The sequence below is a fragment of the Aegilops tauschii genome, chromosome 2, assembly GCF_002575655.3.
Source record: "Aegilops tauschii subsp. strangulata cultivar AL8/78 chromosome 2, Aet v6.0, whole genome shotgun sequence".
In the NCBI taxonomy this organism is placed as follows: Eukaryota; Viridiplantae; Streptophyta; class Magnoliopsida; order Poales; family Poaceae; genus Aegilops; species Aegilops tauschii.
In genome coordinates, this window is record NC_053036.3 from 15,739,791 (window position 1) to 15,766,522 (window position 26,732).

General features: G+C 45.1%; 3 protein-coding genes across 5 annotated transcripts; 2 read left to right on the top strand and 1 right to left on the bottom strand.

Annotated features, from left to right (window-relative positions):
• Nucleotides 1-869: 869 nt before the first annotated feature.
• LOC109780455 (uncharacterized acetyltransferase At3g50280) lies at nucleotides 870-4,189 on the top strand. The gene has a single exon (XM_020339041.3). It carries the CDS (start codon nucleotides 1,485-1,487, stop codon nucleotides 3,018-3,020), a length of 1,536 nt encoding a protein of 511 aa, XP_020194630.1. The 5' UTR covers nucleotides 870-1,484; the 3' UTR covers nucleotides 3,021-4,189.
• An 8,420-nt stretch (nucleotides 4,190-12,609) lies between these two features.
• Nucleotides 12,610-15,690, bottom strand: LOC120961813 (uncharacterized). The gene is made up of 3 exons (XM_020339049.4): nucleotides 15,175-15,690; nucleotides 13,982-14,816; nucleotides 12,610-13,905 (listed from the first exon to the last, which is right to left on the bottom strand). The coding sequence occupies exons 1-3, from the start codon at nucleotides 15,459-15,461 to the stop codon at nucleotides 13,039-13,041; spliced, it is 1,989 nt and encodes a 662-aa protein (XP_020194638.1). The 5' UTR covers nucleotides 15,462-15,690; the 3' UTR covers nucleotides 12,610-13,038.
• Nucleotides 15,691-18,648: 2,958 nt separating this feature from the next.
• Nucleotides 18,649-24,888, top strand: LOC109780467 (acetyl-CoA acetyltransferase 2). 3 transcript variants are annotated; one of them, XM_020339055.4, is made up of 14 exons: nucleotides 18,649-18,774; nucleotides 18,988-19,035; nucleotides 19,426-19,524; nucleotides 19,625-19,798; nucleotides 19,900-20,005; nucleotides 20,328-20,466; nucleotides 21,205-21,282; nucleotides 21,361-21,426; nucleotides 21,798-21,883; nucleotides 22,432-22,531; nucleotides 22,731-22,841; nucleotides 22,919-22,960; nucleotides 23,146-23,232; nucleotides 24,505-24,888. In XM_020339055.4, the coding sequence occupies exons 2-14, from the start codon at nucleotides 19,008-19,010 to the stop codon at nucleotides 24,592-24,594; spliced, it is 1,206 nt and encodes a 401-aa protein (XP_020194644.1). In that variant the 5' UTR covers nucleotides 18,649-18,774; nucleotides 18,988-19,007; the 3' UTR covers nucleotides 24,595-24,888. The 3 variants fall into 3 exon arrangements, with proteins under 3 accessions (XP_020194644.1, XP_020194642.1, XP_040257289.1); XM_020339053.4 differs by having other exon boundaries at nucleotides 21,205-21,426; XM_040401355.3 differs by lacking the exon at nucleotides 21,205-21,282.
• Nucleotides 24,889-26,732: the final 1,844 nt, after the last annotated feature.

Sequence of the window (26,732 nt, forward strand, 5' to 3'; positions counted from 1 at the left end):
AAGGTGGCATGATCATGCCAGTTACAGCCGGTTAGTGAGGAACATGATTACATAAATAATTATTACATACTATCTAGTCAAGAAATCATGCCCTCCTTGATACCAGGCCTAGCTCTGATCATTGTGTCTTCGAAGTGTCTTGTGAAGTTGATCCTGCCTTGTAGGTGAGCCTGGCTTACTTGTTTAGGAAAATGGATCCTTATTTATAAAAATTACATTCCTATCTATACGATACATACAAAGCACATCCATATGTTTGTACGATACAATTTTTTGGCGCAGACCTTTTTTTTGCATATTCATCAACTATTAAGATAGTACAAAGAACATTAGAAGTAAAAAAAAACATTACATTCAGGTCCGTAGTCCATCTAGTGACGACCACAAGCACTGGAGCGAGGCGAAGGCGCACCGCCATCATCACCACTTCCTTATCTTCTTTTTTTTTTAAAACCACCTCATATATTAATTAACCAACATAGTTATTACAATCACTCATTACAAAATTCACCACGTAGGGCGGAACACCACTAACTAAGATACCATCTGATCTATTATCAAAGCTAAATTTAGCAATCATATGGGCCACCACATTGGCCGAGCGATTGATCTTGAAGATCTTAAGACTAGATATAAGCTTGAAGATACTCATCGCTTCCTTCTTCAAATCCACCAACGATGATCTATCAAAATTTTCATTTTCCAGGGTCGCCACCACAAACGCACAGTCAGTCTCTAAGATTATAGAATTTTATAGAGTAATACCTATATAAAGACCGGCAATGTAAGCACGGAGCTCCGCCTCCTCCATACTTTTACAAAGTCCAATGAAATCCCAGGAGGAGACTATGACCGCGCGTGTGGTCTGGTCTGGGCTCCACCACCCCCATGCTCGCCGTACTAATGCTCTCCACAAAACTTGCATTGCCACTTCCTTATCGAAGCAGAGCAAACATTATTATGATAGATAGTCGAAAAGTCGTTGTGCGTTTTTGGTCTACCCAACCATGCATGCTATACGTATGGCTATTTTCATTGGATTTTTGTACGATGTTGAAGATCGAACCAAAATGCATCACGTCGTTGGATTGCAATGTCGTACCGAACGAAATTGGACAGGAGGTGTTTGTAGTTTGGTTCTCGTTACCTTCCGCAGGTTCCCAGAAAAATGTGTCAGTATGTAGGGTGTGGTCATGGTTTAATGAACCACGCGAACCACGCCGTGGTCATTTCCGCAAAAAGTAAAAAAAGGAAAGCTGCGAGATCTTAACTTGCTCCTGCTCCCCATATATATCCCACGAGCAAGGAAATGCTACACCCAGAAAGCCTTACGTTGAGTTTTATTCATAAGCCTTTGTAAATCCCTTCGTAGGACACCCCCAAGCCACACAGCACACCCTTATCGAAAAAAAAAGCCATACAGCACGCAGTCCACACACACGATCGAGCGCAAACTCACGTTCTGGCTGCTGCTCCGGCGATCAATGAAAGGTGGCGGTGTCAAAATCTTGTCGCGGCGCATGGTCATGCCGGAGTACGAAGCGAGCTCGCGGCCTCGGGAGCCTGACACCGTCCACCTGACGCCATGGGACCTGCGGCGGATCACCGTTGACTACATCCAGAAGGGCGTCCTCCTGCCCAAGCCTCCGACCGGCGTCCACGTCGTCGAACACCTCGCGTCGTCCTTCGCGCGCGCCCTGGGCCGCTTCTACCCCCTCGCCGGCCGCTTTACCGTCGCGCCAGTGGCCAACGACGGCAACGGGGCGCCGTCACCTCGACCGGGCCTCACGATCTCGCTTCGCTGCAGCGACGAAGGCGCCGAGTTCGTCCACGCCGTGGCGCCCGGGGTCACCGTCGCCGACATCACCGGGGCGCTCTGCACCCCACGTGTGGTCTGGTCCTTCTTCCCTCTCAACGGGGTGCTCGGGACGGACGCGGTCGTCGACCCCAGCCTGCCGCTCCTGGCCGCGCAGGTCACCGAGCTCGCCGACGGCGTCTTCGTCGCCATGTCGCTCAACCACTGTGCCGCCGACGGGACGACGTTCTGGGACCTGTTCAACACATGGTCGGAGATCAGCCGAAACAAGAGCGGCATATCTACGGCGCCGCCACTCCGGGTTCAGAGGTGGTTCCACGACGGCTGCCCCGTGCCGATCCCTCTGCCGTTCGCCAAGGTGCAAGACATGGCCAGGCGGTTCGAGTATCCGCCGGTGCAGGAATGCTCGATCCATTTCTCCCCGGAGAGCATAAAGAAGCTGAAGGCGAAGGCCAATGCCGAGATGGCCGGCACGGCCACGGCCACCATCTCGTCTCTGCAGGCCCTGTTCGCGCACCTATGGCGAGCGGTGTGTCGAGCCCGGGGGCTGGCGCCGGAGCAGGAGACGAAGCTCACGCTCCCCATGGGATGCCGGACACGCATAAAGGGCATTCCGCAGGGCTACATCGGCAACGCGGTGGCAGGCGCAGTCGGCAGGACGCCCGTCGGCGAGATCCTGGGAGACGGCCGGCTGGGCCGGACGGCGTGGCTCCTGAACCGCGCCGTCGCCTCGTTCGACGAGGCGGGCTTGACGGCCGAGCTCGCGTCTTGGTCCCGAAACCCCAGCTTCCGGTACGCGGCCGACTACGGCACGGAGCCTGCGGTGCTGGTGATGAGCAGCTCGCCGCGGTTCGACGTGTACGGCAACGACTTCGGGTGGGGCAGGCCGGTGGCCGTCCGGAGCGGCGCCGGGAGCAAGCTGGACGGGATGGTCACGGTGTACGAGGACGGCGGAGGGAGTGGCGGCATGGAGCTGGAGGTGTGCCTCGCTCCTGATGTGCTCGTCAGGCTCGTCGCCGACGAAGAGCTGATGGGAGCGTCGGTAGGAGCTCGACTGGCCCGAGGCGGTAGGTGCACCGGCGGTGCATCGGAGGAGTTTGCCGGTGGAGGCATGCATCAGTCATACTCATACAGTACTGCTGGTGAACTCATGCCTGAGCCCCAGTACGAGAACCAAATAATGTCGCGCAAGATGGAAGTCTAGAAACGTAGGAGGTACCACCACCGTGCTGTGCACATGCATGGATGAATGCGCTCTTCATTGGAGCAATGCTATTCTTTACTCTGAGATCTGTGCCTGCCGTTGATGTATTATTGGTGATGTACTTGAGTACTTTTATGAGCAAGCAACATTGAGGGAGTGAAGGGCCTGTGGAATAAACAAGAGAGAATTCTTTATTTGGCCCTCTCTTAAAATTTGGTTCCTTTTTGGCCCTAAAAGATTTTTTTTCCTTTTCTGACACTCAAACTTCATTTTGTTCCCTTTATGACATTTCCGTCAGTTTTACCAACTAACACCGTTAAATACACATGAAAAGTCCATTTTACCCCTGGTGTATTTTCTGACCAAAATGGAAGTCAAAACAGTGGCAATATGAACTGGAATATATTACCAAATGAAACAAAATCTGCAATTATCCCCTGTACAGTACAGTACACACATGCACAAATTTCAATTGAAAATTTGGACAGAGCCTCCCTTGTATTTTGGAGGCATATCCCCTGTACAATATACATATGCACAAAAAACACACATAATTGCTCCAGGTTCACATATATGCAAACAGCCCACATAGCTGGTCATCTACACACATTCAGGTTCACATAAAAGTGACATACAATAGTTCAGGTTCACATAAAGATGACATAATAGCCCAGGTTCACAACAGGTCGCATATAGCACGTAAAGAGGGTTCACAACAGGTCGCATATACCTAACTGATTTACTTGTCACTAACAACAAAATTAGCCAAGGGTAATTTCGTCCTAAATTCTCTATAATTTGGTGCCTTGGTCACCGTGCTCAAAAGAATACACCTTAGAAAAGGAACGGAGGGAGTAGCACGTAAAGAGCCAAGGTCCACACATATATCACATAAACAGCTCAGTTTTCAAAATGAAACATGATACAGAAAGTAATGACATGAGAATCACAAACTAAGTCTTCTTTTGCTTCGTGTGCTCATTGCAGGGCTAGCAGGGTTGAATTTCTTGCTGCGTGTACCCATTGCAGGGCTGTCAAGTGGCACCATAGGAAGGTGCGGAGTAATTTCAGCAAGCTCTTTGCTTTTTCTTTTGGCATGTACCTTCACAGCAACATGTGTTTTCTTTTTGGCGACATCATGTTCGCCACAAATGGGTTGTGTTCTTGATCTAGACATACACATACATGACATACAGGTAGCCCAAGTTAACAATAGAACAATGCATAACATAACATTAGAACTTTGAAACTACCATAGGTTACCTTTTTGCTCCTCCGGATCCAGATTTACCACCTTTCCCTTTTTCCTTGGTTGTTTTCTCCAAGATTTGGCTATGATGAGAAGAATGCACTTAGAACACAAAGGCACAATTAATTATATTTAATTATGAGCATGGTTGTTGCTAACCTTGGAGGAAAACGCATGGCTGATGGAGCATCATCCTCGCAAGGCACAATTGATGACTGAACTGATTTGGTGGTCTTTGTCCTCTTCTTTGGTGGTCCTCTACATGAGCAACAAAAAAGTAGTTAACATGTATGGTTTTTACAAAAAAATGCAAGTGATGCAATATACAATAAAATTCATTACCTCACAGCTAAAATAGCAACAATGTCATCTCGGTTACCCTTCTTGCATTTGTGCCAATGATGCCCATAGTCCTTGCAAATAGGGCATAAGTGTTGGTCGCTTTTTCTTTTCTTCTCACTGCAGCCTTTATACCTCTTAGTTTTAGGCCTGCCCGCTGTGGCTTTTAGTAGTGGTGGAAACATGAAGAATCCATGGTCTGATTTAGGCCACTGGTTCTTGTCAACCATGGCAGGGATTAGTTGGTCATAAGCTGCTCTAAATTTGTGAATGGAGTAACACGAGTCCACATAGTTCTCTATGCGTGCATTGGTAAGAGATGTGATAAATGTTGGGGAATGTAGTAATTTCAAAAATTTCCTAAGCACACGCAAGATCATGATGATGCATAGCAACGAGAGGGGAGAGTGTTGTCCACGTACCCTCGTAGACCGAAAGCAGAAGCGTTAACACAACGCGGTTGATGTAGTCGTACGTCTTCACGATTCGACCGATCAAGTACCGAACGCACGGCACCTCCGATTTCAGCACACGTTCAGCTCGATGACGTCCCTCGAACTCCGATCCAGCCGAGTGTTGAGAGAGAGTTTCGTCAGCACGACAGCGTGGTGACGATGATGATGTTCTACCGACGCAGGGCTTCGCCTAAGCACCGCTACGATATTATCAAGGTGTAATATGGTGGAGGGGGGCACCGCACACGGCTAAGAGATCAATAGATCAATTGTTGTGTCTATGGGGTGCCCCCTGCCCCCGTATATAAAGGAGCAAGGGGGGAGGCGGCCGGCCAAGGAGGAGGGCGCGCCAAGGGGGGAGTCCTACTCCCACCGGGAGTAGGACTCCTCCTTTCCTTGTTGGAGTAGGAGAGAAGGAAAGAGGGGGAGAGGGAGAAGGAAAAGGGGGCTGCACCCCTTGTCCAATTCGGACCAGAGGGGGGGTGCGCGCCTCCTTCCTTTTGGCCTCTCTCCTCTATTCCCGTATGGCCCAATAAGGCCTAATACTTCTCCCCGGCGAATTCCCGTAACTCTCCGGTACTCCGAAAAATACCCGAATCACTCGAAACCTTTCCGAAGTCCGAATATAGTCGTCCAATATATCGATCTTTACGTCTCGGCCATTTCGAGACTCCTCATCATGTCCCCGATCTCATCCGGGACTCCGAACTACCTTCGGTACATCAAAACATATAAACTCATAATATAACTGTCATCGAAACGTTAAGCGTGCGGACCCTACGGGTTCGAGAACTATGTAGACATGACCGAGACACGTCTCCGGTCAATAACCAATAGCGGAACCTGGATGCTCATATTGGCTCCCACATATTCTACGAAGATCTTTATCGGTCAAACCGCATAACAACATACGTTGTTCCCTTTGTCATCGGTATGTTACTTGCCCGAGATTCGATCGTCGGTATCTCAATACCTAGTTCAATCTCGTTACCGGCAAGTCTCTTTACTCGTTCCGTAATACATCATCCCGCAACTAACTCATTAGTTACAATGCTTGCAAGGCTTATAGTGATGTGCATTACTGAGTGGGCCCAGAGATACCTCTCCGACAATCGGAGTGACAAATACTAATCTCGAAATACGCCAACCCAACAAGTACCTTCGGAGACACCTGTAGAGCACCTTTATAATCACCCAGTTACGTTGTGACGTTTGGTAGCACAGAAAGTGTTCCTCCGGTAAACGGGAGTTGCATAATCTCATAGTCATAGGAACATACAGTGTAGGGTATACAATAGATCTGGTACACAGCATGGCATACTTTATAGAACCTATGGCTGAGGCATAGGGAATGACTTTCATTCTCTTTCTATCTTCTGCCGTGGTCGGGCTTTGAGTCTTACTCAATTTCACACCTTGTAACACAGGCAAGAAACTCTTTCTTTGACTGTTCCATTTTGAACCACTTCAAAATCTTGTTAAGGTATGTACTCATTGAAAAAACTTATCAAGCGTCTTGATCTATCTCTATAGATCTTGATGCTCAATATGTAAGCAGCTTCACCGAGGTCTTTCTTTGAAAAACTCCTTTCAAACACTCCTTTATGCTTTGCAGAATAATTATACATTATTTCCGATCAACAATATGTCATTCACATATACTTATCAGAAATGTTGTAGTGCTCCCACTCACTTTCTTGTAAATACAGGCTTCACCGCAAGTCTGTATAAAACCATATGCTTTGATCAACTTATCAAAGCGTATATTCCAACTCTGAGATGCTTGCACCAGTCCATAGATGGATCGCTGGAGCTTGCATATTTTGTTAGCACCTTTAGGATTGACAAAACCTTCTGGTTGCATCATATACAACTCTTCTTTAATAAATCCATTAAGGAATGCAGTTTTGTTTATCCATTTGCCAGATTTCATAAAATGCGGCAATTGCTAACATGATTCAGACAGACTTAAGCATATATACGAGTGAGAAACTCTCATCGTAGTCAACACCTTGAACTTGTCGAAAACCTTTTTGCGACAATTCTAGCTTTGTAGATAGTAACACTACTATCAGCGTCCGTCTTCCTCTTGAAGATCCATTTATTTTCTATGGCTTGCCGATCACCGGGCAAGTCAACCAAAGTCCACACTTTGTTCTCATACATGGATCCCATCTCAGATTTCATGGCCTCAAGCCATTTTGCGGAATCTGGGCTCATCATCGCTTCCTCATAGTTCGCAGGTTCGTCATGGTCAAGTAACATGACCTCCAGAACTGGATTACCGTACCACTCTGGTGCGGATTTCATTCTGGTTGACCTACGAGGTTTGGTAGTAACTTGATCTGAAGTTACATGATCATCATCATTAGCTTCCTCACTAATTGGTGTAGGAGTCACAGGAACAGATTTCTGTGATGAACTACTTTCCAATAAGGGAGCAGGTACAATTACCTCATCAAGTTCTACTTTCCTCCCACTCACTTCTTTCGAGAGAAACTCCTTCTCTAGAAAGGATCCATACTTAGCAACGAATGTCTTGCCTTCGGATCTGTGATAGAAGGTGTACCCAACTGTCTCCTTTGGGTATTCTATGAAGACGCACTTCTCCGATTTGGGTTTGAGCTTATCATGCTGAAACCTTTTCACATAAGCATCGCAACCGCAAACTTTAAGAAACGACAACTTTGGTTTCTTGCCAAACCACAGTTCATAAGATGTCGTCTCAACGGATTTAGATGGTAGCCTATTTAATATGAATGCAACTGTCTGTAATGCATAACCCCAAAACGATAGTGGTAGATCGGTAAGAGACATCATATATCGCACCATATCTAATAAAGTACGGTTACGATGTTCGGACACACCATTACACTGTGGTGTTCCAGGTGGCGTGAGTAGTGAAACTATTTCACATTGTTTTAACTGAAGGCCAAACTCGTAACTCAAATACTCTTCTCCATGATCAGATCGTAGAAACTTTATTTTCTTCTTACGATGATTTTCCACTTCACTCTGAAATTATATGAACTTTTCAAATGTTTTAGACTTCTGTTTCATTAAGTAGATATACCCATATCTGCTCAAATCATCTATGAAGGTCAGAAAATAACGATACCCGCCGCGAGCCTCAACACTCATCGGATCGCATACATCAGTATGTATTATTTCCAATAAATCAGTTGCTCGCTCCATTGTTTCGGAGAACGGAGTCTTAGTCATCTTGCCCATAAGGCATGGTTCGCAAGCATAAGTGATTCATAATCAAGTGATTCCAAAGCCCATCAGCATGGAGTTTCTTCATGCTTTTACACCAGTATGACCTAAACGGCAGTGCCATAAATAAGTTGCACTATCATTATTAAATTTGCATCTTTTGGCTTCAATATTATGAATATGTGTATCACTACGATCGAGATCCAACGAACCATTTTCATTGGGTGTGTAACCATATAAGGTTTTATTCATGTAAACAGAACAACAATTATTCTCTAACTTAAATGAATAACCGTATTGCAATAAACATGATCAAATCATATTCATGCTCAACGCAAACACCAAATAACACTTATTCAGGTTCAACACTAATCCCGAAAGTATAGGGAGTGTGCGATGATGATCATATCAATCTTGGAACTACTTCCAACACACATCGTCACCTCGCCTTTTACTAGTCTCTGTTTATTCTGCAACTCCCGTTTCGAGTTACTACTCTTAGCAACTGAACCAGTATCAAATGCCGAGGGGTTGCTATAAACACTAGTAAGTACACATCAATAACATGTATATCCAATATACCTTTGTTCACTTTGCCATCCTTCTTATCCGCCAAATACTTGGGGCTATTCCGCTTCTAGTGACCAGTCCCTTTGCAGTAGAAGCACTTAGTCTCAAGCTTAGGTACAGACTTGGGCTTCTTCACTTGAGCAGCAACTCGCTTGCCATTCTTCTTGAAGTTCCCCTTCTTCCCTTTGCCCTTTTCTTGAAACTAGTGGTCTTGTCAACCATCAACACTTGATGTTTTTCTTGATTTCTACCTTCGTCGATTTCAGCATCACGAAGAGCTTGGGAAATGTTTCCGTTATCCCTTGCATATTATAGTTCATCACGAAGTTCTACTAACTTGGTGATGGTGACTAGAGAATTCTGCCAATCACTATCTTATCTGGAAGATTAACTCCCACTTGATTCAAGCGATTGTAGTATCCAGACAATCTGAGCACATGCTCACTGCTTGAGCTATTCTCCTCCATCTTTTAGCTATAGAACTTGTTGGAGACTTCATATCTCTCAACTCGGGTATTTGCTTGAAATATTAACTTCAACACCTGGAACATCTCATATGGTCCATGACGTTCAAAACATCTTTGAAGTCCCGATTCTAAGCCGTTAAGCATGGTGCACTAAACTATCAAGTAGTCATCATATTGAGCTAGCTAAACGTTCATAACGTCTGCATCTGCTCCTGCAATAGGTCTGTCACCTAGCGGTGCATTAAGGACATAATTCTTCTGTGCAGCAATGAGGATAATCCTCAGATCACGGATCCAATCCGCATCTTTGCTACTAACATCTTTCAACATAATTTTTCTCTAGGAACATATCAATAATAAACACAGGGAAGCAACAACGCGAGCTATTGATCTACAACATAATTTGCAAAAATACTATCAGGACTAAGTTCATGATAAATTTAAGTTCAATTAATCATATTACTTAAGAACTCCCACTTAGATAGACATCCCTCTAATCCTCTAAGTGATCACGTGATCCATATCAACTAAACCATGTCCGATCATCACGTGAGATGGAGTAGTTTCAACGGTGAACATCACTATGTTGATCATATCCACTATATGGTTCACGCTCGACCTTTCGGTCTCCGTGTTCCGAGGCCATATCTGTTATATGCTAGGCTCGTCAAGCTTAACCTGATTATTCCGCGTGTGCAACTGTTTTGCACCCGTTGTATTTGAACGTAGAGCCTATCACACCCGATCATCACGTGGTGTCTCAGCACGAAGAACTTTCGCAACGGTGCATACTCAGGGAGAACACTTATACTTTGATAATTTAGTGAGGGATCATCTTATAATGCTACCGTCAACCAAAGCAAGATAAGATGCATAAAAGATAAACATCACATGCAATCAATATAAGTGATACGATATGGCCATCATCATCTTGTGCTTGTGATCTCCATCTCCGAAGCACCGACATGATCACCATCGTCACCGGCGCGACACATTGATCTCCATCGTAGCATCATTGTCGTCTCGCCAATCTTATGCTTCTACGACTATCGCTACCGCTTAGTGATAAAGTAAAGCATTACATGGCGATTGCATTGCATACAATAAAGCGACAACCATATGGCTCCAGCCAGTTGCCGATAACTCGGTTACAAAACATGATCATCTCATACAATAAAATTTAGCATCATGTCTTGACCATATCACATAACAACATGCCCTGCAAAAACAAGTTGACGTCCTCTACTTTGTTGTTGCAAGTTTTACGTGGCTGCTATGGGCTGAGCAAGAACCGTTCTCACCTACGCATCAAAACCACAACGATAGTTTGTCAAGTTGGTGCTGTTTTAACCTTCGCAAGGACCGGGCGTAGCCACACTCGGTTCAACTAAAGTTGGAGAAACTGACACCCGCTAGCCACCTCTGTGCAAAGCACGTCGGAAGAACCAGTCTCGCGTAAGCATACGCGTAATGTCGGTCCGGGCCGCTTCATCCAACAATACCGCCGAACCAAAGTATGACATGCTGGTAAGCAGTATGACTTATATCGCCCACAACTCACTTGTGTTCTACTCGTGCATATGACATCTACCCATAAAACCAGGCTCGGATGCCACTGTTGGGGAACGTAGTAATTTAAAAAATTTCCTACGCACACGCAAGATCATGGTGATGCATAGCAACGAGAGGGGAGAGTGTTGTCCACGTACCCTCGTAGACCGAAAGCGGAAGCGTTAACACAACGCGGTTGATGTAGTCGTACGTCTTCACGATTCGACCGACCAAGTACCGAACGCACGGCACCTCCGAGTTCAGCACACGTTCAGCTCGATGACGTCCCTCGAACTCCGATCCAGCCGAGTGTTGAGGGAGAGTTTCGTCAGCACGACGACGTGGTGACGATGATGATGTTCTACCGACGCAGGGCTTCGCCTAAGCACCGCTACGATATTATCGAGGTGTAATATGATGGAGGGGGCACCGCACACGGCTAAGAGATCAATAGATCAATTGTTGTGTCTATGGGGTGCCCCCTGCCCCCGTATATAAAGGAGCAAGGGGGGAGGCGGCCGGCCAAGGAGGAGGGCGCGCCAAGGGGGGAGTCCTACTCCCACCTGGAGTAGGACTCCTCCTTTCCTTGTTGGAGTAGGAAAGAAGGAAAGAGGGGGAGAGGGAGAAGGAAAAGGGGGCTGCACCCCTTGTCCAATTCGGACCAGAGGGGGGGGTGCGCGCCTCCTTCCTTTTGGCCTCTCTCCTCTATTCCCGTATGGCCCAATAAGGCCCAATACTTCTCCCCGGAGAATTCCCGTAACTCTCCGGTACTCCGATAAATACCCGAATCACTCGGAACCTTTCCGAAGTCCGAATATAGTCGTCCAATATATCGATCTTTACGTCTCGGCCATTTCGAGACTCCTCATCATGTCCCCGATCTCATCCGGGACTCCGAACTACCTTCGGTACATCAAAACATATAAACTCATAATATAACTGTCATCAAAACGTTAAGCGTGCGGACCCTACGGGTTCGAGAACTATGTAGACATGACCGAGACACGTCTCCGGTCAATAACCAATAACGGAACCTGGATGCTCATATTGGCTCCCACATATTCTACGAAGATCTTTATCGGTCAAACCGCATAACAACATACGTTGTTCCCTTTGTCATCGGTATGTTACTTGCCCGAGATTCGATCGTCGGTATCTCAATACCTAGTTCAATCTCGTTACCGGCAAGTCTCTTTACTCGTTCCGTAATACATCATCCCGCAACTAACTCATTAGTTACAATGCTTGCAAGGCTTATAGTGATGTGCATTACTGAGTGGGCCCAGAGATACCTCTCCGACAATCGGAGTGACAAATACTAATCTCGAAATACGCCAACCCAACAAGTACCTTCGGGGACACCTGTAGAGCACCTTTATAATCACCCAGTTACGTTGTGACGTTTGGTAGCACACAAAGTGTTCCTCCGGTAAACGGGAGTTGCATAATCTCATAGTCATAGGAACATGTATAAGTCATGAAGAAAGCAGTAGCAACATACTAAACGATCAAGTGTTAAGCTAACGGAATGGGTCAAGTCAATCACATCATTCTCCTAATGATGTGATCCCGTTAATCAAATGACAACTCATGTCTATGGCTAGGAAACATAACCATCTTTGATCAAGGAGCTAGTCAAGTAGAGGCATACTAGTGACACTCTGTTTGTCTATGTATTCACACATGTATCATGTTTCCGGTTAATACAATTCTAGCATGAATAATAAAAATTTATCATGATATAAGGAAATAAATAATAACTTTTATTATTGCCTCTAGGGCATATTTCCTTCAATAAATGTTAGACCATGTTTGCAAGGAAGGCCAGAAACTTCCCATTGTCTACAAGAACATGTCCTGTCAAGCAAGTTGACCACAAACCTAAAGCCGTTGCCTCCCAATGCGGTTACTTCAGCAACTTCTTCTGAGCTTTCAACCACCTCCAAGTTTAATTCTCTGGTCTTTGCATTCAACTTCTTAATTATGTGGGGAAGAATCAACCCAACTAACTATCTTGCTACCTTTCTCCTTCGGTTCCACATGATCATAATCAATTGCCTAAGCTTATCAAAGAAGTCGTCCAAGTTCAAGGACTTGTGATGCTTAATCCAATTATTGAAGCACTCAGCCAAGTTGTTTGTAACATAATCCACCTTGGAAATTGTTGAGAACTAACTCCTAGACCACAACCTAGTGTGCCACTTCCTAAGATATGCAGTTGCCGTTGGCTTTGCTATGTCCATTGCAACCCAATTTTTCACAAATAAATATGGGTTCCATGAGTAAGCAGCAGCCCAAAGGTGGTCATCAAAAACCTTTCCATGAAACTTCTTCTTGAAGTTGGACACCAAGTGAAACATACATTCCCTATGTTCAGCCTCTGGGAACACTTCTTTTACACCTGTCATCACTGGCTGCCCAGCGTCGGTGCATATGGTTAAACCCCTTGGGGATCCTATGGCTTGCCCCATGGCTTGCCTAACCAATTGCATGAACCAGATCCAGTTCTCATTAGTTTCAGAATCAAAAACACCCATACAAACTAGATACATCCAACTATGGCCATCAACGGCGGTAGCACTAGCCAGTTGCCCCTTGAATCTGCCTGTCAAGAAGGTGCTATCTACTGCCAAGTATGGCCTGCAACCACTAAGGAACCCGTCGATGCAAGGCTTCAAAGCGACAAAAAATCTCTTAAATCTGATTTTATATTTTATTGTGTGGTGCTCAATTATCACTATGCTACCGGGGCAACACCTTTCAATTTGTGCCTTAAAACTATACAGATTATCAAAGCTTGTATCACAATCACCATATAGTTCCTTCAAGGCTAGCAGCTTACCCATGTTTACTCTCTTGTACTTGATGTTGATTCCATGGTGCTCTTTAAGCTTCTTTCGCAATGCCTTTGGTCCTAGAGTTGCATCCTCAATTAGCCAATCCTTCACGTGCTCACATATCCACCGCTTGGTTGCATTCTTTATCTTCTTTTTCCTTTTTGTACTTGAGCAATCATGACCACAAGAGTTCTTTCTCACCTACAAAAGACAAACATAGATAATTAGTAAAGATCTTTTAACAATTTAAGCACACATGAGTAAAGTTAGAAATTACCATTACGGTGCACCCATCTTCCATTGTAGAAGCATATATCCTCCATGGACACTTATCTTCATCCCTTCTTGAACAATAAGCCCTGAACCTATGTGGTGCACTTTTCTCGGTGTTAAACTCAAATTCATGTTTGATTGCATGTTGAGAAAGCGCCAACTTGAACTCTGCCATATTGGGATATTTTCTTCCTTCGGTCATTGGGGGATCTAATTTATCATATTCTAAATGTGGTGCATGCTCTGCCTCGTGCACTTCCTCATCTTCCTCTACTTCCTCATCGCTCTCATCCTCGCTCTCATGATCAGGAACATAGTCTTCGTCCCTTTCTTTATCGGAACAGCGAACCATGATAAGAGGATCTAATTTATCATAATCATCATCGTCTAAATAAATATTTTCCTCATCAACACCAACATGTTCATTCTCAGGTATTGGGTTGCGAAGATAATCATCATCGTCTTGTTCTGTGTTGCTAGGTTGGATATGCACATCAATATGCCACTCCGTGATAGGCTCATATGGTTCAGATGGATCACAATATGCAACAAACAAGTGCACAACCTTTGTCTTAGAGAGTTTCTCAAACATAGACACCAATTCCTGGTCAGATGTTACTTCTGGGTAGATTTTAAGAGAAGGATCATAGTACTGAACATGTGCAACTTCCAAATAGCGAGGCGAGTACTGCTCTACGATTGATTCAACCAAGTCCTTATAATTTGTTAAGTCGGAATCAATAACCTTATCATAACAAAAGCATTTGATATCCTTCCTAGCTTTTTTTGGGTTGCCAAGCAATTTGATTTTCAGCAAATATGTTGAATTTGGATCCATCCTATAAAAGCAAAAGATCAATTGTGCATGAACATACTTGCTTCGTGTTTTAAATAAAAGAAGTGATATGTGTAAACAGATGATCCAATATAACATATTTGTTTTATATGACCATGATCTTTGTCTATTGTTTCATTGTAGATTTGGCAGCAACAAATATCCATCTAACTACTCTGTTGCATCTTCGATCCATCTCAAGTACATTGTTTAATATGAACATAGTGTTGCATTTTGAGAAAAATCATGTCAAGGAAGGTGAAGCAAATATGTTGCCTTTTGGATCCATCTCTAAGTAATATGTTCGTTCAAGGACGTATCATGGCGGCAAATCCTCAAATATAGAGAAAACAGGCACTTACCCTTGTAGCCATGCCGGAGCACTTGCATCCGAGGCCGTCGCACCTGGACCTCCCTCTGCCTCCCCGCCATGGCCGCCCTCCGGCGCCGCACCTGGACCTCCCTCCGCCTTCCCGCCATGGACGCCCTCCAGTGGCGCGCCTGGAACTCCCTCCGCCTCCCCGCCATGGACGCCCTTCGCCTCCCCACCATGGCCGACCGAGGCCGAGACCGGCGCAGCGTCGGCCACGCCCTCCACCGCGCCGTCCATCCCGCCACCAGTAGCAGCATCGGCCACGCCCTCCTCCATCCGCGATTTTTTTAGGGTTAGGGATCGAGGGAAAGGGGAATCGAGGAGAGTAGGGAGGGGATCGGGGGGTGACCCAGCGCAGCGCCTGACGGTTCGGTCAACCAGTTTTTTTTCCAGCGTCCTAGCAGGGGTAAGAACGACATTTCCAGTCACAGTTAACGTTGCTAACGGCAAAAACTGACAGATGTGTCAAAGAAGGAAGAAAATGAAGTTGTGGTGTCAAAAAAGGAAAAATAAAATTTTTAGGGTAAAAAGGGAACTACTCCCTCCGTTCCTAAATATTTGTCTTTCTAGAGGTTTCAACAAATGACTACATACGGAGCAAAATGAGTGAATCTATACTCTAAAATATGTCTATATACATCCGTATGTAGTAACCATTTGAAATCTCTAGAAAGACAAATATTTAGGAACGGAGGGAGTAGATTTTAAAAATGGGTCAAATAAGGAATTCTCTGAATAAACAATGACCGACATCGATCGTGTGGTATTTTCTCCGCAAGAGATTTTGAATTCAAGAAACTAACGGTGGAGTACGTGTCGAAACGTGCATGCATACCACATGGCACAAGCAATACAAATAATTCAAAAAAGAAAAAGAAAAAATAAATGTGCATGCATGTGGAGTCAAGCCGGCACGCAACACCGGGCAGTCAAGAGACCAATGACTGGTCGACCTATCCACTTTTTTGTTGTTGTTGAGAACGTCGACCTATCCACCTATCCACGCGGCGCTGCTGCATGTGGCGTGCTCCTCCTACTCTACGCCTCTGGCCGAATGATAGGAGGAAATCGCGTCAGGGCCCCCATAATGGGGTGTCACGGCCTAGGCCCAGTAGTGGCAGCCTTTTCATTCTTTATATTGAAATAACATTCAAAAAATACTAAAAAAATTAAAGTATATATTGAAATCAGTAACTATAAATTATAAACTACACATATTGCGAAAAATATATTGAAAATATTGTCGTATCATGTTTCAAAAACATTTATGGGGTAAAATTCAATTATTTTATAAAATGTTAACGTTTTTCTAAAAAAATCATGTATTAGAAAAAATATATATCATGTTTAAAACATGTTAATGTCTTGAAAAGTTTGCCTATCTTAAAGAAAGTTTATTATTTTTGGGGAAAAACATGCATTGCAAAAAACGTTTTTATGACAAAACTGAAAAGGTAGAAATAAAAAACACGAACAATAAAATAGACTAAACCCGGATGGAAACACTGAAAAAGGAAAAAAAAAGTTCATCCGCGGAGAAGAGCTAGGCTAACATCCTTGAAGTTAGGTCTGTGCACACGAACTATCCGACTGAGCACGCAAGTGCCTCTCTTGAGGATCCACAGTCTACCGAGCCATGAGACTCGTGAGACCCCATTGTTGTTCATCAGATGAACCAGGGTTTTCCTTTTGGTCATCATTACCAATTTGATGACCACCATTATGCTCCTAGGAGTAGTAGTCCTGATCCACAAATTAGTCTACAATAGGTGACTTTTATATTGATTTTAATGGAACATACTTCCCATGCCGTGGGGCAACTTTTATATACTTCTAATGCACATAATGCAAAGTTATGTTTGTTTTGTAGGTATGCAAATTATGCTCTTCAAGCAACACTTGCGGATGCGTCATATTGGTCCAAATCGATATGATAATTGTCCATATTGAGTTTGAGATCCAAAAACTCTAGTGGATGCATCATATTGGTCTGATCAGTATGGTAACTGTTCATATAGAGTTTGAGATCCAAGAGGCGAGTCTAGTAGAGTTGCCATATCAGTGCGCTTCAGCATTGACCATCTGTGCGGGAGGAAAGTTTCATCTCTCTCCCGTCATCCTCTGCGTCATGACCTGTCCCCCCTCCCCCCGCCGATGGCACAGACGGCAGTGCCAATCATGTTGCTCATGTCATTGTGAAACGGAAGAACTAATGGTCATCCTCGCATGGCTAACTGCCCACATCTGTTTCCCGCATATTTTCCTGCCGCCTGTCCTGTTTCCCGTCAGGCGTACCATTTTTCACCGTCAGTGACTATAAAAGGTCGGTGCCTTTCCGTCCCAACTCATCTCCCTATCGTCCCCACAACTCCACTTCCCTTCCTTGTCCTCAGCATGTCGCTTCGGCCAAGGCCGAACTTGGTATCGCTCACCAAGGAGGAGGAACGATGCTTGGACAAGGAGGTCGTGCAGGAGGAGACTGCCCTCATCGCGGAGGAGGAGTGAGATCTTCGGGACAGGTTGAAGATTGTCGCATACCGCTAGCTGCCATGCCAAAGCCCCCCCCCCCCCCGCCACGTCGGAGGCCACCCGACACACACCAGTGCCCTGCCACGACTGGTTTTCCGCCGCCTCATTGGTAGGGAGGTATGAGATGCCAGTCACGTCGCCTAAGTCGCGGCAGTTGCCCCCAGCATAATCTTCGAGGAAACGGCCGCAGGAGGTCGTTGGCGACGGACGAGGAGCGCATCATCTTGGCCAATCGTGAATAATCTATGACATCATCGTTGTCATTCGGATGTTCGAGTTACTCTTTTCCAAACACATCAATTGTAGTAGTTTTGGTGGGTTTTTTTGTGCGGCTGGTTGCAAGTCGTCTGGAAAAACAATCATCTGGGTCAGTCGATTCCTATTAGCCATCGGATACAAAACAGACGGCCGAGATTGCATCTTCAACCTCCCGCTGATCTTCCTCCTGATCTGACCACCTCGCGTACCACCGGCTGAACAACTGGCTTCCACCTCCCGCGGCCGGCGGCGCTCCCGTGCCATTCGACCGCCCCACCCTCCCCCCAACCGTGGCTCACCGCCGTGCTGTCGCCCTCCCTCCCCCCGGCCATCCCTCTAGCTCCGGCGACCTTGCACCATCCGCCGTTATGCCGCCCCCACCGCCGTCGTGTTGCCGCCCCACCCCCACCCTAAGATGGGGTAGCCCTTCGCGCGAGCTCCTTCCTTCCCTCCGGCCTCCCTCGGGTGAACTCTCGAAATCGACTGACCCCAAACCGAAGTCAGTCAACTGGCATTTAGCTGACGTGTTTTTTTTAAAGATTCTTGGTAAAAGTCCACGTTTCATCTCCAATGGCTGCGAAGCGGGCATTCTTTGTAGGCCTTGGACCGCAGCCCCACTGACTCTGACCCTCAGCGACTGAACTGAACCCCTCCCCCGTTATAAACAGCGCAACAAGTCCAGACTCCAGACCAGGCACGAGCAGCCAGCAGACCCCCGTCCGATCCCGGCTGCTTGACCCCCGCTCCCGCGCCTCGTGCACTCCGCCTCCGCCTCCGCCGCCGCCAGATCCGACAACCCCAGGCACGCTCCCTCCCTCCCTCTCTCTCGTTCTCTGCATTTTCTTGGCCTGATGCAGATGGCCGTCAATAATCGCGGACCGCTCCTTGGCGCCGCCGGCGTGGCAGCGACGTCTGTCGCCCCCCTCGTGGCCGCGCCTGACGCGACGGCTGCTTGCCTGATCCCGCGGCGACACTGAACCGGAGTTTGTTTTTGTTCGCCTGACCGATTTTGCAGGTCGCAGTCGGGGAGCTGCCATGGGTTCAGAGAACATCGGCCCCAGAGGTACTGCCGCTTCCTTGTTCCTCATCTCGCCCCGCCCCGCCCCGTATAGTATCCCGGTTTGTGTTCTTCTGAACCAACCGCGGGCAGCTTGTCTATGATAATGTTCACAATGAGCTCCTTCTTACTAGTTCAGACTTCATAATAATAAAAAAAATTAAAAATTTGACAACGATCCGCACAAAGGTGTAAACAAATGATTCGCTACTGGTGTGAGTGTGGCGTGATGTGAGACACAACTGGTTTTATTTTCTTTGATTTTCTTGTGTGCACATATTTGTAAAAATCGTCAGAAAAACTGAAAATTAAGGGAAAGATCAGACAAAAGAAAATTTACTGTATGTGGTGTGCTGCAATATATGCTGCAGTTAGTAACTTCTTCCTTTCTGACAGATGTCTGCGTTGTGGGGGTCGCGCGCACCCCTATGGGTGGTTTCCTCGGCGCCCTGTCTTCCTTGTCTGCTACCAAACTCGGCTCCGTAGCTATCGAAGGTGAGATCAGTATCTTCTCTGTATGCCCCCCTGAAGGTATAATCTGTTCACTCTGTTTAACCCGACAGTAATAATAACACGCTGGCTGGGGGGCGATCAGCCGCTCTGAAAAGGGCGAATGTGGATCCATCCCTTGTGCAGGAGGTCTTCTTCGGCAATGTCTTGAGTGCTAACTTGGGGCAAGCTCCCGCGAGACAGGCTGCTTTAGGTGCAGGGATACCGAACACGGTTGTTTGCACGACAGTCAACAAAGTTTGCGCTTCTGGCATGAAAGGTTCGAGCTCATGTGACCATGTCTGTATAATCTGTGTTTACAGTTTCTGTAACTGAGACATTTTTTGACCATGATCTTGTTTCTTTTTTCTCTTTCTGCAGCAACGATGTTTGCTGCACAGTCGATTCAACTGGGCAGCAATGATATTGTAGTGGCAGGTGGTATGGAAAGCATGTCAAATGCTCCGAAATACATCGCTGAAGCTAGGTCAGTAAAGTGTTTCTCTGATTGTATCTGGATGTAGTGCATAGCTGAAAATCAATCTTGTTTTTTTGTCTGAATAAACTAAGCATACTAGGAGAAGGAGAATGCCAAGATATCCATTTGAAACAGTTTGTTTGACACCTTGTGTTTAGATTGCTCTGTTTTGCTTTGTTCAAGGAACATGAACAAAGCAGTCGGCTAAAAGTTTAAATTGTATTATGTGATCTGTTAGCATTGATGCATAATACAGTACAAATGTACAATGTTAGTGTATGCCTCTTGTATGTCTTGCCGGCAATTTAGTGATTTGTGCAATCAAATGCAGAAAAGGTTCTCGCTTCGGACATGACAGCCTTGTTGACGGTATGCTTAAGGACGGCCTTTGGGATGTATATGGCGATTGTGCCATGGGAGTGTGTGCTGAGCTTTGTGCTGATAATCATGCTCTGACAAGGGAAGACCAAGTAAGTCACGACAGATTGTAGTAACCACTTTCTAATGTAGTTATCATTCTTATATTTTTCTAGCACAGAAGGGCATGTCTTTTGTCAGTTTTTACTTCTAGAGATTCAGTAGAGGTGATTATTAAATACAGAAACACACGGAAAGTTGGTCTTTTGAGTGCACTGAACTTTGTCATTACCGCCCCATACAAGTTGATTATCTATGTTCTTTCTTCATCTTAGGTGCAATCCTGTTTGGTTTGGACCAATATATACATAACTGCCAATGTCTTATCTCAGCGATGCCCTATTAATACCAGCTTGGGCCTATCAACCTTTTAATTTTTCTAGCAGGGATGCTCCCATGAAATTTCTACGGTAGGTTTCAATAATGCTCTACATGAGTACACGAACCTTCGGTTGCTTGCTTCAAACGTGGAAGTGAATTTTTTGTATTAATGTGCAAGAGATCATTTTGCCAAAATTACTGATACCTCACTTTGGGGTGAGGATATCAATATTAATTGTATGATTGCAATGTAGCTCTTTAGTACAGAACACCATGCTTTTGGACAATAATCACTTCCCAAAATTTTATTCTATTTTCCATTTTATTGTGGAAGAATATGATATAGCAGAGTTAAATTTGTCAAATACTATCTTTGACATCTTTTTAAGGTATTGATGTAATGTCCTTTTACATTATGACCCATGCATTTATTAGTTGTGACGTATCTGAATTTATACACTCTTATGTAGGATGCTTTTGCTATTCAAAGTAATGAGCGGGGAATTGCTGCTCGTGATAGTGGCGCTTTTGCATGGGAGATCGTTCCTGTCATTTTCTGCCTCTTTGCCAATATTAGTAACCATTCCTTTATTTGTTTTCCTAATGCCCTCTGTCCTATCTACCAGGTTGAAGTTCCTGTTGGCAGAGGAAAACAACCGGTACTTGTTGAAAAAGACGAGAGCCTAGACAGGGTAATTCTTTTCAAACAGAGAAAAACTGGGAACAATGAACTATAAGGCTATATCCTGTGCAATTTTTGTTACCAGTAGATGTAAATTTCCTTTAAGAACAACCAAATTATTCGCAAAATTATATATTATTTGAAGCATGTTGTGTTTGTCTCCATTCTGTATCTATTTTTTTTTTCATGCATTCTGTAGTGAAATATAATATGTACCAGGGCAGGCTCAAGAAATATCAGGCAGTACATTCTATGTTATTGGCAAAGTTGCTGATAGTCTTCTGGTTAATTAAAACAAGGAAAATATGACATTGGTTACCTGTATAATCTTTGTATGTGATACTATACTACTGTGTAATGTGAGCATTTTACGCCTCTTAGTTTGACCCAGCGAAACTGAGGAAGCTCCGCCCAAGTTTCAAGGAGAACGCTGGCACTGTTACTGCTGGGAACGCCTCTAGTATAAGGTGCTTATCTTTCTTTTCAGATCTTAGCCTTGATGTGTTTTTCTGTCTTTGTTTTCTTGAATCCTAAGATTATGTTCTATACAGGGCTTTAAACTTGACTAGTTTTCTTGCTGTCCTTTGTACTGCATTCAACTGCTGTTTGTTGTTGCAAATTGCTAGTCCTGTTTAATACTCCTATTTATGTTCCATCTGCGTGGTATGTTTTTACAATCCAGTTAATGGTAAATTTTAGTATGTTACTTCGTATTTGTATTTCTAGCAGGACTTTTGTAAATGTCCATCTAAATTGAAAATGTTGAGATTCTGATGTACCCCCTCCCTTCCAAATTAATTGAAGGTCTAGCTTTGTCCTAAGTCAAACTTCTTGATATTTAACCAAGTCTACAGAAATGTTAAAATTCTTATGTATATAGTTATTTGTTGCCACAGATTCTCTTGTCATCTTACGTTTTACTGGATTTCTTTGTTCGTCGACTGCCATTATCCAATCTACTACCCTGAATGTAACTAAATATGTGATGCTTATCTGTTTATTTTACATGGAGCAGTGATGGTGCTGCCGCATTAGTATTGGTGAGTGGGCAGAAGGCTCAAGAACTTGGACTGCAAGTTCTTGCAAGGATCAAAGGATTTGCCGATGCAGCTCAAGTAAGCTAAAGTACCAGTTCTTATCTTAGTTTGGACTAGATTAAAATCTTAGGAAAGTGTACATAAGGATCTAGGTCCTGGGTGAAATATGAATCCATCTTCTCTTGAATTGAGTTCTGTGTAATTACAATAACTGAAGGCTGTTCTCTATCAATTTATAAACTGGAATGATATTTCTAACTTCCAATTCTTTATTCAGGCTCCCGAACTATTTACCACCACCCCGGCACTTGCCATACCGAAGGCTCTCTCAAATGCTGGCTTAGAATCTTCATCTGTTGATTTTTATGAAATTAATGAAGCCTTTGCGGTACGATCTTGATCCTTTTTTACTACTTTTTACTAATTTGCATACAATCAATATTTTATTTCCACTCCTTATTGCAGGCTGTTGCACTCGCAAATCAGAAGATTCTTGGAATTCCTTCAGTAAGTGCTGCCTTGGTTCAACTAATTCCGTTTCCGCGCTAAAGAACAGCTAAATTTGTTTCGGGGCCTGAATATAAGCTAACATTCCTGTCGGAAAATGCACGTCGATCTTTACTATTTGCTGTCCATTAGCAGTATTCATTAGTGTAAATTAGATGCGGTGCTGACAGCAGGTGTACTTGCAGGAAAAGATTAATGTACATGGGGGAGCTGTGTCTTTAGGACACCCTCTTGGATGCAGCGGTGCTCGCATCTTGGTCACCCTTATTGGTGTAAGTTCTCTCTTGAGGTGTTGTCCTGTGTTGTGATCACGTGCCAGAGCCTGTTGTTTGAGGGAGAATTGATTATAACCCCCCCAGCTCGTGTGCCTTCGATCTTAAGCCCCTTTCTTCGTCTCCCTTCCTTCTAGCCCCCTCAGTTCGGTCTAGTTGTTGCTAATTCCCCCCTTTGGCATAGTTATCTCTTCATTAAGCTAATAATCCAATATATTAGTCTAATTATATTCTGAAATGACCACTCTGCCCTCGTATATTTTCTTAAGTCGAGACAGAGAAGTCGCTCGTTCCTTTTTCTGTTTCTGCTCGTCCCGTCCGTCGCGAGATAGAGAAGGCTCGCTCGGCCATGTTCGGCGTCAGACTGGATTGGGTGCCACGGAAAACGGAGGAGGAAGGGAGATAGTAGAGTTCGGCGCGCTCATGCTCCGGCTCGCTCGGTAGCAGCGGACGAACGGGAGACGCGGGGTCGACCTGGAGGCGGGAGGTCCGGCGAGCGGGACCATGGATTGGGGACAGGAGGCGGTCCGGCGGCCGATTAGAGCAGAGATTGGTGGCGACCGGTGGAGCTGAGGTCTGCGTCGATCTGGAGCGTCGATATGGAGCTCGACCTGGAGATGAGCAGTAAGACGGCGGGGGTCGCTCGAGGGAGGCCGGAGCAGTCAAGGGCAGAGCCGGATGGAGCACGCTGTCTCCAGGTTGTCCGCTGCTGCTGGGTAGAAATTGAGGAGCAGTTCTGTCTAATCATGTGCCCTTTTGTTGGTTATATATTGACAAATATGTTAAGCATGCCAAAGGGGGGAATCAGCAACAACTCGACCGAACTGGGGGGCTTAGAAGGGAGGCAGACAAAGAAAGGGGCTTAAGATCCAAGGCACACGAACTGAGGACGGGTATATTGCTTTTTTTACTTAGTAGAAGCTGTTCCTCTAGTAAACATCGAAACCTAGTGATACTCAAAAGTAGTACTAGACATCTTATCTTCAGTCTATGACTGCTAATTATCATTAAAAAAACGTTCTGCAAAATGTTTGCAAATATGATCATACCCAAGTCTGTAACCCGTGCGAAAAAAAAAATAGTTTACCACATTGATAGTTGAGATTTTTGCCCACTCTGATATGAAAAAGTTATATCCTGTGCTGTCACCTGTTTCCTTTGACTTCATCAGATTTTCTCACTTGTCACCATTTTACAACAACGCATCGCCAAAGCACATTTTTCATAGTTGGTTATGTAAATGAACCAAGTAACCATGTTGCTGCTCCACAGGTCCTCAGGGAGAAGGGTGGCAAAATCGGGGTCGCCGGTGTCTGCAACGGCGGAGGCGGAGCATCCGCACTTGTTCTCGAGCTTGCGTAAAAGTGCAACCAAATCCTGTAACAACCAAAAGATAAGATAGTGCCTGGTTGGGTTCATTGAGCATGTACAAGATAAAGGTTGGCAGTGGCCCTATTTCAGGTGCTACTGTGTCAACATGTAAAATTGTTCCGATAGGCGTCTGACAAGTAATTTGGGTACCCAGTAATTTGTGTTTGCAATTTTGGGCCAGTTTCCGGGGCGACCTTTGTACTATAGTTTACTCCATTTTTCCTTGTAGCTATCTGGATGTTATAAGCTTATAATAATTTTCGCAATAAAGCAATGCTTAGTTCATGCTGTGGAGTTTCAATCACGTACTTGTGTAGATTTCTTCTCCAGTCAGGCTCAGTTCACGGTACAACGTGCTATGAAAAAATAGTCACGAAACTAGAGATAGGTTTTATCTTCACTTCAAAAACTAGAGACAAGTGGGTTAAATTTACACCAAAATAGGTAAAAACTGGTCAGTCCGCGTTTGCTGAACTGTGTTGCGATATACTCATATACTCTCTTTGTAAACTAATATAAGATCGTTGGATAAGCTAGATTATCTTTTTTTTTGCGGGTGAGATTATCGTAATCCACCAGTGTTGAACGTGGCATAGTGAAGTGCACCCGCAGTGTTCTGGACAGAGTAAATTACATTTCGCAGACCCAGCTCACCATTCCTCAATGCGGCCCAGCCCAGCAGCTGCTGCTCACAGCCCACACAGCCTTCAGACCTCAGCCCCTCCTCGCGAATGGGAATGGCCATAGTTTCCTGGTTCTTTAGTCCCACCTCGGCCACTCAGTGGTGTGAGAACCACCTCTTAAGTGAGCAGTCAGCTCAGTAGGCGTGCCAGAATGAAGGCACACCAGACACACGAGCGCCGTGAGGTGCCCCGTGTTGTGGTGGTTCCGTGTGCGGCATGCACACTCAGCATACAAACTCAAGGATTAATGATTGTGGCCACCGTCTAGATAAGCACGCATATGTCAAATATGCTGGGCAATCTTTTTCTTTTTTTTCTACTCTGTTTATATGTGTTACAAACGTTTGATGCTTTTCCTATTTAACTGTACATGGCACTAACCTTTGACGATGATATGCGCATGTGCATGACTGCGACGCCGGCCAGCATTTGGTGCTGCCTGCATTACTGCTCTCTGTTCACAACAAGGTGAAGTGCAGCAGCAGTCCGTGAGGTGAACAAAATCACCGCAGTGCTTACCGTTCCTCCATGCGGCCCAGCCCAACAGCAGCTGCTCACTACCCACGGCCTTCAGTCCTCAGTCACGAACAGAGCAGCAGAATGGCCAGAGTTTCCTCTGTTTTAATAGTCCCACCTCGGCTACTCCAGCGTCTGCATTCCACCTCTTAAGTGGGCAGTCAGCTGAGTAGGCGTGCCCAAATGGAGGCACACCCAGCGCACGAGAGCCATGAGCTGCCTCGTGTCGTGGTCGTAACATGTGCGGCATGCACATATAGCGTACAAACTCCAGGACTAATGATAAAGGCCACCGTCTAGCCAAGCAAGCATATGACAAATATGCTCGTCAATCTTTTTTTTAACCAAACCTTTTTATTAGCTAAGCAGCATGCCAAACATATCTCAAGTACAGAAGATTGCTTGTATTCAAAATTTCAAACGTATTTCAAGTACATAAGATAGCTTGTATTCAGAGTATATTATAGCTAAGCCAAAGAGTGGTTATAAGAAATGGAAAGTATCGCACATCGTTTGTATTTATTTTTCTTTTGGAGAGAATATTGTCTGTACTGTTGTAACATGATAACATTTGCCGGTACGCCATGTAATTCGAAGATCATGCTGCTTCCTATGCCTATGAAGTATCGCGGCAGGCGAGCACGCTGAATGACTGAAACATATCGTCTCCTCAGTGGAAGCTTGATGGCGCGGCCATCTTGGTGTCTTTCTCCTTGCCACCATCGTCGATATTGCACACTGAGTATAATAACAGTACCCGGAGAGAGTAAGGACTGGGACTTTTTTCCTTTTGTTAGGTCAAAGCGGAGGTGATTTTAATGGTGGCAACGATGGGTAATTTGTTCTAACTTTGAGTATAATAACAGTACATCTAGGATATAGGTTGTGATTTTTTGTCTTATTAGGCTAGATGTTCCTAAATTTTGTGGG

What these genes read in the sequence shown, in the direction of transcription:
- LOC109780455 (XM_020339041.3), top strand. Translation starts at nt 1,485, where the DNA reads ATGAAAGGTGGCGGTGTCAAAATCTTGTCGCGGCGCATGGTCATGCCG.
- LOC120961813 (XM_020339049.4), bottom strand. Translation starts at nt 15,461, where the DNA reads ATGGAGGAGGGCGTGGCCGATGCTGCTACTGGTGGCGGGATGGACGGC. An exon ending in GCTCCGGCATGGCTACAAGG is followed by an intron (nt 14,817 to 15,174) that starts GTAAGTGCCTGT and finishes TTGCTTTTATAG; the next exon opens with GATGGATCCAAATTCAACAT. An exon ending in AAGATGGGTGCACCGTAATG is followed by an intron (nt 13,906 to 13,981) that starts GTAATTTCTAAC and finishes TGTCTTTTGTAG; the next exon opens with GTGAGAAAGAACTCTTGTGG.
- LOC109780467 (XM_020339053.4), top strand. Translation starts at nt 19,008, where the DNA reads ATGGGTTCAGAGAACATCGGCCCCAGAG. An exon ending in TTGCGCTTCTGGCATGAAAG is followed by an intron (nt 19,799 to 19,899) that starts GTTCGAGCTCAT and finishes CTCTTTCTGCAG; the next exon opens with CAACGATGTTTGCTGCACAG. An exon ending in AAATACATCGCTGAAGCTAG is followed by an intron (nt 20,006 to 20,327) that starts GTCAGTAAAGTG and finishes AATCAAATGCAG; the next exon opens with AAAAGGTTCTCGCTTCGGAC.